The sequence below is a fragment of the Barbus barbus genome, assembly GCF_936440315.1.
Source record: "Barbus barbus genome assembly, chromosome: 9".
NCBI classification, from domain to species: domain Eukaryota; kingdom Metazoa; phylum Chordata; class Actinopteri; order Cypriniformes; family Cyprinidae; genus Barbus; species Barbus barbus.
The window spans coordinates 15915541-15934295 of NC_136737.1; the positions used below are offsets into that span (position 1 = coordinate 15915541).

At 36.8% G+C, this 18755-nt stretch overlaps 1 protein-coding gene across 1 annotated transcript in view; it reads left to right on the plus strand.

Annotated features, from left to right (window-relative positions):
- The window catches only part of LOC306875381 (neurocan core protein-like), a gene marked incomplete at both ends in the record, with an annotated part of 127340 nt that extends 110856 nt beyond the window's left edge, over positions 1–16484 (plus strand). Inside the window, 5 exons of the mRNA XM_079425895.1 lie at positions 2558–2716; positions 8572–8654; positions 10182–10326; positions 16106–16288; positions 16366–16484. Coding sequence (XP_079282021.1) covers positions 2558–2716; positions 8572–8654; positions 10182–10326; positions 16106–16288; positions 16366–16484 — 689 coding nt within the window. The remainder of the gene's footprint in view (positions 1–2557; positions 2717–8571; positions 8655–10181; positions 10327–16105; positions 16289–16365) is intronic.
- Positions 16485–18755: the final 2271 nt, after the last annotated feature.

Below are 18755 nucleotides of genomic sequence, written 5' to 3' on the forward strand. Positions count from 1 at the left end.
TGGACACTTTTACCCCCTTTGGACACTTTATTTGATCATTTTGTCTAATAAAAGCCTCATATATATATATATGTATGTATGTATATATATATATATATATATATATGTATGTATCTATATATATCTTGATGATCCCCAAGACTTTTGGGAAAATACTCTGTGGACTGACGAGACAAAAGTTGAACATTTTGGAAGGTGTGTGTCCCATTACATCTGGTGTAAAAGTAACACAGCATTTCAGAAAAAGAACATCATGCCAACAGTAAAATATGGTGGTGGTAGTGTGATGGTCTGGGGCTGTTTTGCTGCTTAAGGACCTGGAAGACTTGCTGTGATAAATGGAACCATGAATTCAGCTGTCTAGCAAAAAATCCTGAAGGACAATGTCCGGCCATCTGTTTGTGACCTCAAGCTGAAGCAAACTTGGGTTCTGCAGCAGGACAATGATCCAAAACACACCAGCAAATGGCTGAAGAAAAACAAAATGAAGACTTTGGAGTGGCCTAGTCAAAGTCCTGACCTGAATCCTATTGAGATGCTGTGGCATGACCTTAAAAAGGCGGTTCATGCTCGAAAACCCTCCAATGTGGCTGAATTACAACAATTCTGCCAAGATGAGTGGGCCAAAATTCCTCCACAGCGCTGTAACAGACTCATTGCAAGTTGTTGCTGCTAAGGGTGGCCCAACCAGTTATTAGGTTTAGGGGGCAAGCAATTTTTCACACAGGGCCATGTGGGTTTGGATTTTGTTTTCGCTTCATAATAAAAAACTTCATTTAAAAACTGCATGTTGTGTTTACTTGTGTTATCTTTGATTAATATTTAAATTTGTTTGATGATCTGAAACATTAAAGTGTGACAAACATGCAAAAAAAAAAAAAAATCAGGAAGGGGGCCAACACTTTTTCACACCACTCTATATGTGTGTGTATGTGTGTTTTTTTAATGTTCAGATTTTTTATTTTATTTTATTTTATTTTACCCCACTTCACTGTTTTGTTTAATTAGATGCTCCATACAAAAACCAGTGTTTTGGTGAAGTGCTAGTGTCGATGAAGAAAAATCATAATTTCTTTGCTCATAATTTCATTTTGTTGGTGTAATGGAATATTTAATGTATGTGGCATCACAAGACAAAAACTTAAAATTTGATATTTTATATTATTATAGTTAATTTTATTTTTTTATATATTTTAATGATAAAAAAAATTCCATTACAATAAAATGTAGTGTTTTGTACCTTTTTGTTTTATTAAACCGTAAATTAATTTTTATTCACATTTGCCCTTAATTGGTACGTGTTTATTTCGGACAATCAGCATCGATTTGCAGCACCAAATCGACTGCAAGTCATTTGTTTTTAAAGAAATTTGTTGTTTTGAAGGAACATGATTGGATGCTGGTGTTCTGATGAACCTACGAAGCTCCTTAACCAATTTAACCAGTCACTTCACTAAACAATCCCAATGTTGGTTCACCACTGTCATCTAGGCTAGTATTTATTGCAAAGAAAAGTAAATTATGGTGGTGATGGCGCAGTGGATAAGACACATGCCTTTGGTGTGAGAGACCCGGGTTCGAATCCACTGTGAGACACCAATGTGTCCCTGAGCAAGACACTTAACCCCCTAGTTGCTCCAGAGGCGTGCAACCTCTGACATATATAGCAATTGTAAGTCGCTTTGGATAAAAGCGTCAGCTAAATGTAAATGGAAAATTATGATAACATTTTCATTCTGATCAAGAAAATGAGGAAGTGTTGTGATTGACAGTAGACGTTAACATTTTGAGCACGCAGACCCATGGCAACTGGAGTGGTCGTGGCGCCTTAAATACTTTCTTGCGGTACATTCTCTTCCTCTGCCCCGCATTCTGCATGCTAAACAGAGCCCCATACGGGCCAATTTGCAGCAGCCAATTTACCAATGTCGCTTTGAATTTGCTGGAAGTAAAAAAGGCAGAGAAGTGCTTGGAGCTTCATGAAATGGGAAGTCTGGGACGGCTAAAACCTTCACCCACATACACATACGTAAATGTACGAAGCCACACGCGCTTAGAAAAGTACAGATTATCTGTTCGTCATGCGTCCAGATGCTGTACAGAGTCCCAGAGGGTTAGAAAGAGGCATTTCTGACAGGGATGTGACAGGGCTTAATTAGCCACTGAACTTAGCGGCAGAAGACGTTTCTATAGATTGTTGTCATTTGAATAGATTAAGACACGTTTTTGCTAATGCTAAACTGCTTATGTTTACAGCCACGGATTAGAATGGCACGTGAATAAAAAGCTTGAATGTGTCACTTCAGAAGAGCTAAAGTTGAGTGCTAAAGTAGGCTAGCATGTAGCTATGTGTGAGATTATCGCTGAATGGGCTTTTTTAAACATCCTGACGAACTAAATGCTTAGAAATTCATGCTAATCTTTCAAGTTTTTCCTCATATTGTGATGCTAATTATGTCAGTTGTGTTGAAAGAATGCTAAATGCTAACCAGTCACATTTTCGCTAAAGTCTCAGGCTCTTTTCTGTACCTCATGCTCTCTTTCTCTCTCACGCCAGATACTGAGGGTTGCGAGCACAACTGGAGGAAGTTTCACGGCCACTGCTACAGGTACTTCACCCACAGACACACGTGGGAAGACGCGGAGAAGGACTGCAGAGAGCACAGCGGTCACCTGGCCAGCATCCATTCCACACAAGAGCAGGACTTCATTAATGGTCAGTATCAGGGTTCATCCCAGACAGAGTCACAAAAACACTTCTGTAACTAAAAATATTAACTGTTAGCAAATGTGCTAACATTCAAAAGTTTGGTGTTGGTAAGATTTATTGTTTTTGCTCACCAAGGCTGCATTTTCTTGATTGAAAATACAGTAAAACAGTGATATTAGGAAATATTATTGCAATTTAAAATAACTGCTTTCTATTTTAATAGATTTTAAAATGTAATTTATTCCTGTGATGCAAAGCTGAATTTTTGCATCATTATTCCAGTCTTCAGTATCCTTCAGAAATCATTCTAATATGCTGATTTGCTGCTCAGGAAACATTTCTTATTATTATTAATTTTGAAAATAGTTGTGCTGCTTATTTTTGTGGAAACCGTGATTTAATTTTTTTTTCTCAGAATTCTTTAGTATGAGCAAAGTTAAAAAGAACGGTTTCTTTTCAATAAAGTTATTTGTAACATTATTCATTGATTTGCAGCACCAAATCAAATACAAGTCATTTGTTTTCAATTAACATTTTCAAAAAATGTCCCTCTGCTTAAAAATAATTTGCAATCAAATGCAAATCACATTTTATGGCTGTAACATAACTAAAGCTTAATATTATTATTTTTTTTTAATTATTGCAACATGTGGCTAATTCACATTCACTCTCATTAAACAGAAACCAATTATTAAATTCTGTATTTTGCAGAACCCTGTTCTTCATGGGATACAAAACAGCAAATGGCCGGCTTCTCTTTGCTAATCTTTGTCTGTTTTACCCAATTAGCTTTGACTAAAACTATTTGCATAGCCTAGATTCATTCATATCCAGCCAGATAACTAAGAAAAGCGACAGGATGCTGACCTCCTGTACGCCACAGATTGCATTATGTCTCTCTCACCTAGTCGAGCCTAAATCCAGCGTAATGACTCTCGGTGTGGCCTCTCACAGCATGCTGTCTGCACACAGAGCCACAGCGCTCACCAAAAAGTGTGTTTAATCGCCTTGAAAATGGACATCTCCACCCCTGCAATAAAGGGGGCACAGCCATTAGGAAGATTAATGGGCCCTGTAATGATGTTAATCAGTAACACCATGATTGAAATTCCATTACAGCCAGACGAAAAAAAAAAAAAAAAAAATCCTTGCAAATGCATCTTGGGACGATCTGATGGCTTCTGGCTTGAGCTTGAATTGTGATTGTGATAATATCATCATTCGGCTCCCAGTGGCTCTGTAGGAGACATAAAGCAGACTACGACTTAAAGGGGAAGCATTAGCTCTGCATTTTATGACAATAAGACTCTATATAGGGTCAGCGGTGTGAGAGAGGACGGAAGCGCGGTAAGCGCGGAGGTATACGAGCTAGGCTAAGAGCTAAGACCACAAGACCGGCTCTTCCAACACTCATGCTCTCAAACATTTGCTCTCTGGAAAACAAACTGGACCTAATTCAAATCAGTCGGGCTACACAGCATGAGGCAAGGAATTGTTGTGTGTTTGTTTTCACTGAAACATGGCTAAACGACAACATCCCAGACTCCGCCATTCAGCTGCATGGGCTAAACTGCTACCGAGCGGACAGAGATTCATCACTGTCTGGTAAGACTCGCAGGGGTGGCTTTTGTGTGTGTATATCAACAAAGAATGGTGTAACAATTCTGCGGTAATATCAAAACACTGTTCATCGCTGGTGGAGTCTATGGTTGTGAAGTGTCGACCGTTCTATCTGCCGCAGGAGTTCACGGCCATTGTAATTGTCGCGGTTTACATTCCCCCATGTGCAAATGCTAAGGACGCGCTTCGTGAACTGTATAGCGCCATCAATGAACAACAAACAAATAACCCTGATGGCTTTTTCATCATAGCCGGTGACTTCAACCATGCAAACCTAAAGACAGTTTTACCAAAGTTTTACCAACATGTGAACTTTGCAACCAGAGGTGGGTAGTAACGAGTTACATTTACTTCGTTACATTTACTTGAGTATATTTTTTGGGTAACTAATACTTTTAGAGTATATTTTAAAATGGGTATTTTTACTCTTACTCAAGTATATTTTTAGAGAAAAAAAGGTACTTTTACTTCGTTACTGTGGGCGACTCTCCTCTCGTTACTATATCTTAATGCAATACAAGTTAAAAATGCTTCAGTTTATTCCAAACGTGCCGTCTACTTTTCTCTGGGCAATGAATGATGCCCATTCGCGAATGATTCATTCTTTTGAGTCGATTCTGTTTAAAGGCTTTATCAAACCAGTTGGCAAACCAGTGAATCGGTTCGCGAATCAGTTTGAATGATTCGTTCAGTTCCCTGCCGCACGCGCTGAGTCTCTGAAGCGGTTCTCTCTCAGATAACAGAGAGTTTAAGAACATCAAGAGCGCTGAAGACGTGGCTTTGGATCTACAGTCAGTTGAAAGCAAATCTGCAAAGGCTTGTTTGCTAGAGCTATATGAAGATCTTTTATTAGATGAACACCGCGTGTGCTGTCTACTGTTCCACAGGTATAGGCCACGATACCACTATGACATTACCAGTTTGTTGTACATGTACCTTACATTAAATACAATGTATCATTTATACATTAAATAAGCTGTCACAGAGTATGAAATGAACACCTGCGGAACCCGCGTTAGCTCTGCGCAGCGGCACGCGGCCTGTTCTAGACACAATTAATATTCATATTTTTACAATATTTATGCTTGCAAAAATATAGGCTACATTTGTTTACATTTTGCAGAACAGAAGCTCCGTCAATATGCATTTGTTTCGTTATGTTCAGAGCAGTCATGTGAGGCGTTTTCAGAGGTTTCAGTGTCAGAGGTTATAGGATAATACATAATTAATTTACTTTAAAATATAATTTAATTCAGAGATGCAAATCAGAATTGTCATCAGCTGTTACTCCAGTTTTCGGAGTCATATGATCCTTCAGAAATCATTATAATAGGCTATATCGATTTATTACCAGTGTTGGAAACAGTTTTGCTGCTTAATATTTTTTGGAACCTGTAACATTTTGTTCGGGATTCTTTGATGAATAGAAAGCTAAAAAGAGCAGCACTGATAATAAATCAACATGATTTCTGAAGGATTATGTGACTCTGAAGACTGGGATAAAGGCTGATGAAAATTCTGATTTGCATCACTGAAATAAATTACATTAAATATATATATTTTGAACGGCAGTGTGTGTGTGTGTGTGTGTGTGTGTGTATACACATACACATTACATAAATGTAATCTATATATCTAAATAAAAATAGACTATATTCAGTACCTATATGATCCAAAGTAACTAGTAACTAACTACTTGAGTAGTTTTTTTTTTATCCAATGCTTTTTTACTCTTACTCAAGTAACTATTCAGATGAATACTTTTACTTTTACTTGAGTAAATATTTCTAGAAGTACTTTTACTTTTACTTGAGTACAGTTTTTGGGTACTCTACCCACCTCTGTTTGCAACAAGGGGAAACAACACACTGGACTATGTTTATACAACAGAGAAAAAAACGCATATAAAGCTGAACCCCTCCCCCACCTCGGGTACTCGGACCACATCTCTGTTATGCTAATACCAACATACAGACCACTTCTCAAACTCGCCAAACCGGTTCAAAAGCAGATCACAGTATGGCCAGACAAAGCCACCTCAGCACTGCAGGACTGCTTCCAGGACACAGACTGGAACATGTTTAAAGAGGCAGCCACTTACAATAACCACACATACCTGCAGGAGTACACTGAAACTGTGACTGCTTACATCAAAAAGTGCATAGATGATGTGACAGTCACCAAGACCATTACCACACGTGCCAACCAGAAGCCATGAATGACAGCAGAGGTTCGTGGGCTGCTAAAGACCAGAGATGAAGCATTCAGATCAGGAGACAAAGCAGCCCTCAAAACAGCAAGAGCCAATCTGTCTCATGGCATCAAGAAGGCAAAACATCAATATGCTAAAAAAAATCAACAACAAATTCACAGACAGTAAAGACACTCGGACCCTGTGGCAAGCCATTCAGACCATCACTGACTACAAGCCCCCGCCACAGGCCAGTGACGATGACACATCCTTACCAGATGCACTCAACCACTTTTACTCACGATTTGAGATACAAAACGACACACATGCACAAAAACTACTCACATCTCCAAACGACCAGGTACTCTGTCTCTCTCCAGCTGACATAAGGAAGACCCTGTCCCGGATTAACCCACGAAAGGCTGTGGGCCCTTACAACATACCTGGACGTGTACTGCGAGACTGTGCTGCTCAGCTGACGGATGTCCTAACAGACATCTTCAACGCCTCGCTGAGCCAGACAGTCATCCCCACGTGTCTCAAATCCACCTCCATAATTCCAGTACCAAAGAAATCACCCGTGTCCTGTCTGAATGACTATCGTCCCATAGCACTAAACCCAATCATGACGAAGTGCTTTGAGAGGTTAGTCATGCATCACATCAAAACCAGTCTCCCAAACACACTGGACCCATTCCAGTTTGCATACCGTCCAAACCGTTCCACGGACGATGCAATATCCACCACTCTCCACCTAGCTCTTACTCACCTGGAACAGAAAAACTCTTATATAAGAATGCTGTTCATCGACTTCAGCTCAGCATTCAACACTATAATCCCACAACAGCTCATCCACAAACTAAACTTGCTGGGCCTTAACACCTCCCTCTGTAATTGGATCCTGGCCTTTTTAACTGCAAGACCTCAGTCAGTCCGTGTCGGCTGCAACTCCTCCAGCACTACCACACTGAGCACAGGTGCCCCACAAGGCTGTGTGCTCAGCCCGTTGCTCTTTATGCTGCTGACTCACGACTGCACTGCCAAGTCCAGCTCCAACCACATCATCAAGTTTGCTGATGACACAACTGTGGTAGTTCTCATCAGAAACAACGAAGCTGCGAAATGGTGTGGTGCTAACAACCTGTCCCTCAATGTGAGTAAGACAAAAGAGGTTGTGATGGACTTCAGGAGAAACTCTGTTGACATCCCCCACTGACCATCGACGGCTCAACCGTGGAGGGAGTCGGCAGCACTAAATTTCTGGGGGTGCACATCACAGAGGATCTCACCTGGACCACCAACGTCACATCACTCAACAAGAAGGGACAATAGCGCCTCCATTTTCTCCGTCGGCTGAAAAGGGCAAGTCTCCCGCCACCCATCCTCACCACTTTCTACAGGGCACCATTGAGAGTGTGCTGACCACCTGCATCACTTTCTGGTATGGGAACTGCAGTGCTGCTGACCGCCAAGACCCTACAATGGACAGTGAACACTGCCGCAAAGATCATCAGTGCCCCTCTCCCCTCCATCCTGGATATTTTCCTTGCACGATGCTCCAGCAAGGCCTCCAGCATCGTGAAAGACCACACCCACCCCTCCCACAACCTCTTCCAGCTGCTACCATCCGGTAGAAGGTACCGGAGTATCAAAGCTCGCTCTGTCAGATTGCTCAACAGCTTTTTTCCCCAGGCTGTGAGAGCTCTTAACTCCAATCTCCCTGTCCCCCTCTGACCTTTCTTATACTTGCATTGTTGTATGTTTATCTTATGTTTAACTAGTATGTAGCACCATGGTCCTGCGAGACACGACATTTCGTTCCACTATATGTCCACACATGTAGGAGAATGACAATAAAGCTCAACTTGACTTGAATATACTCATGGTATTAACCTGGTCTTCAGTGGTTGTCTTGGTTGCTGGTTACACCTGGTATCAATGTGAGTGTTTTCATCTGATGTATGGTGAAATAAGTGTGAATAAAATATGTGCTGGAAGTAAAAACTTCTAAATGAATGCAAATTTGAAATGTCTTGTGCTTTTTAAACAGGACTGTGCCATGAAAACACATGGATTGGTCTGAATGACAGGATGGTGGAAGATGACTTTCAGTGGACTGATAACATGGATCTGGTGAGACTGGCACAATCAGTATACCATTTATACAAAGTATACAAATTTGTATAATATTTTATATTTTAAGTGTATGTTCACCTGAAATATCTACATATTTAAATTAAATATTTAATTTAAATACTTTTAAGTGAATAGAACATTTGATATAATTATTTAAATGAACATTTATTTGTATATTTTATTTGATTGTATTAATTATATTTTTGTATCAGTTTCTTTTATTGAAGTATTTGTATAGATGTTTTATTGGATTATTTCTATATGTAAACAAAAAAATATTTAATTGAAATATTTATTTCCATTAACAAATAAAATATTATATTTAATACAAGAATTTAAATGAACATTTATTGCAATATTTTATTAGAGTTATAATTTAGTTTTTATCCATCAACAAATTTTAAATATTATATAATTGATTTCTGTGTTTAAAATAGACAATAAGTCAAATAGGATTTTAAAATAAATATTTAAATGGACAGAAGTAAAATATAACATTTAATTCGATTAGATTTTTAAATAAAATATTTATATCAGTTTTATTGATTTTATTTTATTGATTTTAAATTTAATTTTATTGATTTTGTTTTAAATGTTTTATTGTATTATTTCTATATTTCTATTTCTAAAACTAAATATTTAATTGACATTTATATCCATTAACAAATAAAATACTATATTTAATATAAGAACTTAAATTAGCATTTATGTTAATATTTAATTAGATGTTAATTATTAATTAATAAATTCATTTTTTATCTTAATATATAATCTGTATGTTTAAAATAGCCAATAAATAAAACATTTAATTTCATATAAATATTTAAATTGACATATATTTTAATATTTCATTTGCTTTTTATTAAAATATCTATGTTTATACTAGTTATATCCATCAACAGATAAAATATTATATTTAATACAAATATATTAATTAACATTTATTTAAATATTTTATAGGATTTAATTTTTTATCCATCAACAATTTAAATAGTTATTTAATTAATTAATACGTTTAAAATACACAACAAGTAAAATATTACCCTTAATACAGTTTTTTTAAATTAAATATTTATTTTTTGATACATTTGAATCATTAAACAATTTTAAATGGATGTTTCATTGAAATCTATAGATTTAAACTAAATATTTAATTGAAGTACTTATATCCATCAACATACAAAATATTACTTATATTTTTTTTAATCAGTTGAATAACTTTTTTATAATAAAATGCGAATTTTAATACAAGTATCAGAACATAAAGTACAATGAATCACTTAAACTAATCACTGTATGATAATGAAGGCAGTATGGTCAGATAGATCATGCAAATGAAGCACAAGTCTCAAGTTTTCAAACCATTTAGGCACCAAACAAGTTTATATAATATATTATATCAGACCCATTAGGCGTATCTGAAAACCAATTTGTAATGCAATGGATATATAAGACGGTACACAAAATACCTAGTAAAGCCATGGGATTGGATTTAGCTCTGAAATATCCCCGTTCCTCCTCCAGCAATATGAGAACTGGAGGGAGAACCAGCCGGATAATTTCTTTGCGGGCGGTGAGGACTGCGTGGTGATGATCGCCCATGAGAACGGCAAATGGAACGATGTGCCCTGCAACTACAACCTGCCCTACATCTGCAAGAAAGGCACAGGTGAGCAGAAGAGAGGGGAGGAATTGGGAAAAGAGGACAAATACTGTACCGCCTCACTTTCTACCACACTGTACTGTTTCCTCCAGTGCTGACCTCCTTTTGTTAACTTAACTCGTACGTCTTCATGAGATGTTCCTCATATGCTCTTTCATTTATATCTCTTCCTTTCAAATCAATGCTGCTGCTTCTGTCATCACTTACTTTCATGTCATTCAGAACTCATTTGACTTTATTTCTTCAGTGGAACACAAGAATTATTTTGAATAATGCACTGGTCACACTTTTCCATGAATCAGTGAGTTGAACTGAAGAACCTGATCAGTCTGATTCATGAACAATCATTTAAACATTGGTTGTGTGAACAATTCAACGATTCACTGTAAAGATTTAAGGCAAAAGATCGATTTGTTCTCACACAAAGCTATTATCACATGACTTCAGAAGACTTGAAATATAGTTCCTGAGTAATATCAACCACTTTTATGATACTTTTATGCTTTTGTGTAATTTTTAAGGGGATAGTTCTCCCAAAAAAAAAAAAAATTCTGTTGTCATTTACAAATCAAACCAATTATCAAGTTAAATATTAAAATATTCAATTTAATATTTATATTAAAATTGATTTTTTATTTTAATATTTATCTATCCACAAATTAAAAAAATATATATTATTATTTAAAAGTCTCATTAGCTTTCCAGGGTAGGTTAATATTGATCTGGACCCTATGACAGGTGTCCTCTGAAGGACCTTTTCTCCGGTTGACCCTTGTGAACCCGCAGTGTCTCATGTTGTTCCAAACCTGTTTGACTTTCTTTGCTCTGTGGATATTTTGGAGAATATTGGTAACTAAACTATTTTGGTTCCTATTCGCGTTCCACTATATGGACAAAGAATACAATGGTCAGTCGGAACCGAAACTTAGGTTACCACCATTCTTCAATATATCACAAAATAAAAGAAAGTTATACAAGTTTGGAATGACATGAGGGTGAATAAATGACAGCAGGGTCTTCATTTTTGACTAAACTATTTCTGTAACCAAGATTGATATTCCAAGTCATTCCATTGCTTTTTTATGTCACTCTGAATTTATCATGTCAGTTTGTACAACTTCATCTTCACCAGCTACCCCCAAGTCATCTCACGTACTTTCACCATCAGACAGTGACCTCAACAATGACTGTCACTCATTTTGTTCTGAGGATGTGATGGTGAGTCCTCAGGAGGGCTGCGTGTTCAAAGCTTTGATCATGACATGGCAGACATGACTGGTTCTCTTCAGCCACTCGTCGTCGTCTAGCTCTGACTCAATCTGCTTCACCCACACCTCTATGGGCTCATTAGACTCGTTTTATCTGGTCATTTACATACGAAGCAGACTGAGGGTATGGAATCCGTCGGGTCTGTCTGCCCTAGCTAGATATAAAGAGATACCTTGAGTTCACAAGGGCCAATCGGAGAACAGGTCCATCAGAGAATGCCTCTCAGGAGGCCCAGACCATGAAGGACCTGCTCTGGAGAGCCAGTGAAACACACTTCTCACTTCCTATCAAAATCCTGCCCTCCGTTCCATAATTTAATACTCAATTCATTATTAAAATGCGTTTGAGCTTACGTGGTAGGCTGGCTTATGTGTTTAAGCTTACATGGTAGATTTCAATAGGATTTCAAATTAGATGTTTAACTGAAATATCTACATATTTAAAATAAATATTTAATTGAAATATTTATATCAAACTCATTATCAAGTAAAATATTAAAATATTCTATTAAATATTTATATTAAAAGAGATATTTTATTTTTTTAATTTAATACTTATCTATCCACAAATGTAATATGAATTGAATTGAAATGTCTATATATTTAAACTAAATATTTCATTGAAATATTTATATAAATGAACAAACAAAAATATTATATTTAATATAAATATTTAAATGTAACGAGTCTCGTTAGCTTTCCAAAGCAGGTCCATCATCCCCCGAGAGGTGTCCTCTGAAGGACCTGTTCTCCGGTCAGCCCTTGTGAACCCAAAGTTTCTATTTAACTGAAATATCTGTATATATTCCAACGTAAATTTTATTTGAAATATTTATATCAAACTTATAAACAAATACAATATCACTTTTAATATAAATATATGAATACAATTTAGTTTAATATTTCATTTTATATATATATATATACACACACACACACACACATACAGTATATATATATATATATATACACACACATACAGTGTATATATATATATATATATATATACTGTGTGTGTGTGTGTGTGTGTGTATATGTATATACTGTATATACTATCGATATATTAAAACTAAATACCTCCTGAGAGGTATCTTCTGAAGGACCTGTTTTCCAGTTGGTCCTTGTGAACCGAAAGTGTCTATTTAGATCTAGACTAGACTAAACGATCTCTTTAGAAAGACTAGACGAAAGTTCATAATTTCTCAGAAAATCTTCAAATACACATACACATTAGCATTGTTATTGTAATGGTGTACACAGGGGTTACTCTGGGCAGTAGCTGCAGATTTTAATCGATGGTGTGAATGTTCAATTTTGAGCAAACAGTCATATGGCTGGCACACGTACACAGCTCAGCCAGCTGTCATTTGCAAGACCACCTGGGAAACATTTCCAACCACCCCCACCACCTGCCTCGCTGTCCCCTTTTGTCCATCAGCCCTCCCCCAGTCATTCTATCATTCAAATTGTCAGCGCTATTGATCATGCAATCCCCCCCAGCCTGGCTTTAATACAATAATACAATCCCTTAAGAACAGCGAACAATAGACAGTCAGTCAAATGATATTAACTTAAATTATATATGTGAACCTGGACCACAAAACCAGTCTTAAATTAAAATTTTTAAATAAATAAATAAGCTTCTTGTTAGGATCAGACAATATTTGGCTGAGATACAACTATTTGAAAATCTGGAATCTGAGGGTGCAAAAAAAAAAATCAAAATATTGAAAAAATCACCTTTAAATTTGTTCAAATAAAGCTCTTAGCAATGCATATTACTAATCAAAAAAATTTTTTTTATATATTTATGGTAAGAAATTTACAAAATGTCTTCATGGAGCATGATCTTTATTTAATATCCTGATGATTTTTGGCATAAAAGAAAAATCTATAATTTTGACCCATACAATGTATTTTTGGCTATTGCTACAAATATACCCCAGCAACTTAAGACTGGTTTTGTGCTCCAGGGTCACATATGTGCTTTAAACAGATGCTCTGTAATATCAGTCGGTATGTTTCTCTCGTGATGTAATAGTTTTTATGCTGAGCTTCAGATTTTGCTGGAGGTAAAGATGCCTGAATCCAGAGTGTTGAGCACAAGCCTGAGGGTGATGCTGACTCAGTTGAAGAACCCCTATCTGTGTCTGTGTTATTGAATCACCTTGACTTTTGCCTTCCAGCTTTGATAGTTGTGTGAATGAGGTGATACACATCCTGGGGCATTCTGGTCTATATGATAGCACTGTGATAAACCTCTTTCCTTTGTCCTCTGCAAAAATGCTTCAACTTGCAGTTGGAACACAAATTGGAAATCTGTTATCAGTCACTTCATATGTGCAAAGTAACCTGCTGCATATAACATAAGCTATATTAACAACATAGATTCAATTGTAAGGCAAATTTTAAAATTTAGAATTTATAATATTTTAGGTTTATAATTAAAATATATCATTTATTAGATTAATTAATAAAACATTAAATTAATAAATGTATTAATATAATAAAATAAAACATTTCCAGATATACTTTTTCTTCTCAGTGAAGATCTAGAATAGAATATAGAATAAAGTGACATTCATACATTTTTAAGCATGGCTTAGTTGTCTGAATACTTTTTGAGGCCAGTGTATCTAAGTGTACAGTGTGTCCAGGATTGAGTATTGATTTTATGATCTATTATTTATTTATGATTTATTGCTGAATCAGAGCTCGGCTTGTGTGGATTGAGAACGGCTGCTGAGTGCAGGAGCGACTGTTTTTAAGTGTGACATTTGCCTCCTGTCCTCAACCTAGAAGGTCATACCTCTTTCTCTCCAGACAAAGAAGCTCCTCACCAAAAAAAAAAAAAACCTGCATACAACAAAACTCATCAGGCTTACAAGCAGCCGCTGACTTCCCAGATCAATTCCAGCTCATACCGTCACTGATTAGGTGGCAATTCCTGCCCATCCTGAGCGACAGATAACCTGCAGTTCCTTCCCAGAATTGATTTGGTTCTGAAAATGCCGTGAAATCCTGCGAGGAGATTAATGGCACGACTTCCTCTGGAGCATTTGATAAAGAAAATCTTACTTGAAGGGGAAAGCTAAAGTGCCAAGGCCATAAAGTCTGCCGGAGTGAAGGCATTAAACACTCAAATCACAGGTCAGCTTTATGATGTTTCGCTGCAAATGAACAAACTGAGGTGATTATAGCGAGCAGCTTTGGATTATAGGTTTGCTGCTCAGAGCATATGAATGTACGGGGAGCCGTATACCATGGGCTAATTGTTTGTGCCTGTGCCCCGATTAGTTCCCTGAGGTGTTTACTGGCCCACCGCAACAAAAGAATAGGCGACTCCTGCATCTTCAGTCAAGCGGTACGCAGAGTTTCAGCTCCGAGGGCGCCACCTAATGAAAGAAAAGGGAACTGCAGCTCTTTAAACCTGTTTAATTAGAATAGATAAATGTGATGGTGAGGCACTGCTGGCGAAGAGTATGTCACTAGACTGTGGCGCTTTAGGGTTAAATCTGACTACAGCTATGCTTGATATGTCTAGAGAAAAGAGTACATTTGAAGCCCATTTTACTACTGAATTAAGTCAAATGTAGGATTAATATGAGTATTCACTGAAAAATGTCTAGTGGGAATTGATTGGATCTTAAAAAATAGGAAATTTATTTATTTATTCATTTATTTATTTATTTACTTGATTTTAAATAGCATATATTCTATGCAGTTCACACAAAAATGAAAAATTCACTCATGTTGTTCCAATTCATCAGGAATTAATTATATATATAAAAAGGGATCTTTGTAAGAAATGGCTGGGGTGGATTCAGTCATTCATTCATTCATTCATTCATTTAATTTGCAATAAAATTGACAATGAATCACCAGGAAATATGGATGCCCAAAGTATCAGTTATTGGCCATGTATTAAATTATATCAGTTATTAAATTAGCTTTACATGTTTTTATTTTATATGAATATTTTTTGTTATAAATATCTTTATTATAAATTATTTTATTATTTTATATATATTATATTATTTTATTTTAAAAACAAATTATACATATATATATATATAAAATAATACATGTATGTGTATGTATGTATGTGTGTGTGTGTGTGTGTGTGTGTATATATATATATATATAATTTGTAGCTTTCCCATCATCTTTCCCATCATCTCATTAAATGTTTAGCTTTAAAAACACTAATTTCATTACACTGTTAAATGTAATCTTCAGCATTTCAAAATGAATATCTACTATCAGAATGTTGTGATGCCTAAATTCACTTTGTACCATTTAAAACTATTGATTTTAGTTTTTATGTGTTGTATTTTTATTTCATTTAGACAAAATAATATAGCCATTGGTTATCGGTTATTAGCTACAACATTGAAAAATCTTTCAATTACAGTGCATTATTTCCAGGAACATGTATTAAGAAAGTATGTTGATTCATTTGATGTTGATACAAGATTTATTTACATTTTCGTAATCCTACATGGTCTTTCTTGCAGTACTATGTGGAGCTCCGCCCACCGTGGACAACGCTTTCCTCATTGGTCGGAAGCGTTCGCATTATGACATACACTCTGTGGTGCGTTACCAGTGCGGTGACGGTTTCCTCCAGCGCCACATTCCCACCATCAAGTGTCGTGCCAATGGCAAATGGGACCGGCCCAAGATCATCTGTACAAAGTGTGAGTACCCCAACTTTATTCTCCAAATGCCAGTCTCTAGAACCAAATGGCCAGACTAATTTTTTTTATATCCTCAGCAAGGAGATCTCACCGCTACAGACGCCACCACCACAAGTCCCACCACGAGCGCAGAAAGCACAAGAGGCACGGTTCAGGAGGTCATCGAGGTCAACAGGAGGGTCACGGCCATTTCTAACCAAATAATCCCCTCCTGTCCGCCAACCTAAACCTCCTTATCTTTGATATCCGACGGCCTTTCACCTTTCCCCCTTCTCGTCTGGCTCAGTTTACCCCCATTATGATCAGAGGGGCACTGCTGGACCTCACAAGGACTATAAAAATTTCATATTTCCATCTCTTTATCCGTTAATGTTACATCTCATTTTAGTGGATCCAACATGAGGAAAGTTCTTTCGTACCTTCAATGTAGAAAACACTCTAGGTAACTGTTTATGTATTTTTACATAAGCATTAATTGAGCGGGTGGGTTGGTACTACATGTAAATATTGTATTTCATTTCAAAACGCGGGATCACATTAAAACAGCCAGGAAATGCTTGGGATTGGTTAGCTTATGCAGTATTTCTTGACCGTTTTGACGTTGGTTTGCTCTTTGTAAGACATTAACTTAATTTATACAGTATTTCTGAGTATTGGTGTGTTTTGAGTTGAGAGGAGTGGTGCTCATCTGGATTTTACATGAAAATTAAATCACGCTCGTGTCATTCCAAACCTGTATAATTTTATTTCTTCCGTCGAACACAAAAGGACATGAGTGACTGGCAACAGGAGCTGCCACATTTCAAAAATGCCACCATAAAAGTAGTTGTGCACTGTATTTGATGTCTTCTGAAGCCGTACGATAGATTTGTACGTAAAACAGACTGAAGTTCAATCAAAAGTCATTATTTCATTGTAGCTTCCATAGAAATGTGACGTTTCATGTCAATAATGATGACTTAATGATGAACGAGATTTCAGATCCACAACGGTGGAGTTTTTTCGAGGAGCGTCTCGCCCTAGATCCAGGGGGCGTGGTTGGATCCACGTTTTCCTCACACAAATTTATCGAATACCTTCAGTATTGGTGTTTTGGGTTGCGAGGAGTGGTGCTCATCTGTATTTTCAGAGTAGAAACTGCACAATTCACACAAAAATTAAATCATACTCATGTTGTTCCAAACCCATATGATTTTATTTCTTACGTCGAGCAAAAAAAGGCTATAAATGAGCAATATTAGCTGCGAGTGTGAGAATGCGTTTATACAACAGTTTGACGGCACGAGTGTGTAAATACATAAGAAACAACTTTAAAAACCCTCTTTTGTGCAGAACTACTTTCTTCCACCACGGATTCAAATCTCAAGTTGACGGTTTAACAGCTGAGCCCAAGCCTCCGTTACTAATTCGAAAACGTCACTTTAGAACTATTGTAAGTCTAAACAAGTACATTCTTGCCTAAAAAACTCTTAAAACTACATTCCGTGACACAAAAACAGTATTATCTTATGAAATTATAGCAGATTTGGGCATCCGCCATGACATTCACTTTGAGAAACGGTTGGAGTTGTGATATCACTTGAATATCGCTCTCCTCTCAGCCAATCAGATTTGAGGACCAGAAAGAACTGTTGTATAAACGACAATAAAGCACCATGAAAGTATAAATTTAATGTCTGATAGATCTGTGCGAGAAACAGACCAAAGTTATCCATTATCAAAAAGTTGCTATTCTATTGTAGCTTTCGCAGAAATGTGACATTTGATCTCATTGATGTCAAGCTGGTGATGAATGAGATTTGAGATTTTTGTTGGTTTGCTTTTTTTTGCGCGTAATCATTTAATTCTTGCATTTCCCTTATACACACTTATTGAAGAATATAGCACACATATGGTCATGCAAACCACTTTTATGGTGCTCCACTGGAAAAGAGCAGCTTGGACACTCTGCAAAGTATTTTCTTTTGTGCTCCACAGACAAAAGAACATAATACGGGTTTGAAATGATATGAGGTTAAATAACTGATGACAGACTTAATTGTTGGGGTTAAACTATTCCTTTAAGTCCTTAAACAGCTTTTAACTAGTTGTTACGCAGATGTATTTCAAGCCTCGAGTAAAGGCTTTCTAGCTTTCACAGGTATTGGCTTTGAATGACTTGACAAGAATTAGTTAGATGAAATGTGCCACTGTAAAATCCCCCCTACTTGTGGTTATCCATCTGTTATTGATGGTCTGTGTCATGATCTGTGTCATGATCTCTTTCTCACCCACAGAGGAGAAATTGTCCTGTCAGAGCCTGTCGAGAATTAGAGGGACGGAAAGAGAGCTTTGACTTGCTGGTCTTAATTGCACTCGACTACATATACACCACATCAAACCGAGCCAGAGACAAGGTACTTTTAACAGCCTTGGGGGTCGCAGCTATGCCCGTAATTAGCTTCTCAAAGTAGCACACTTAAAGAAG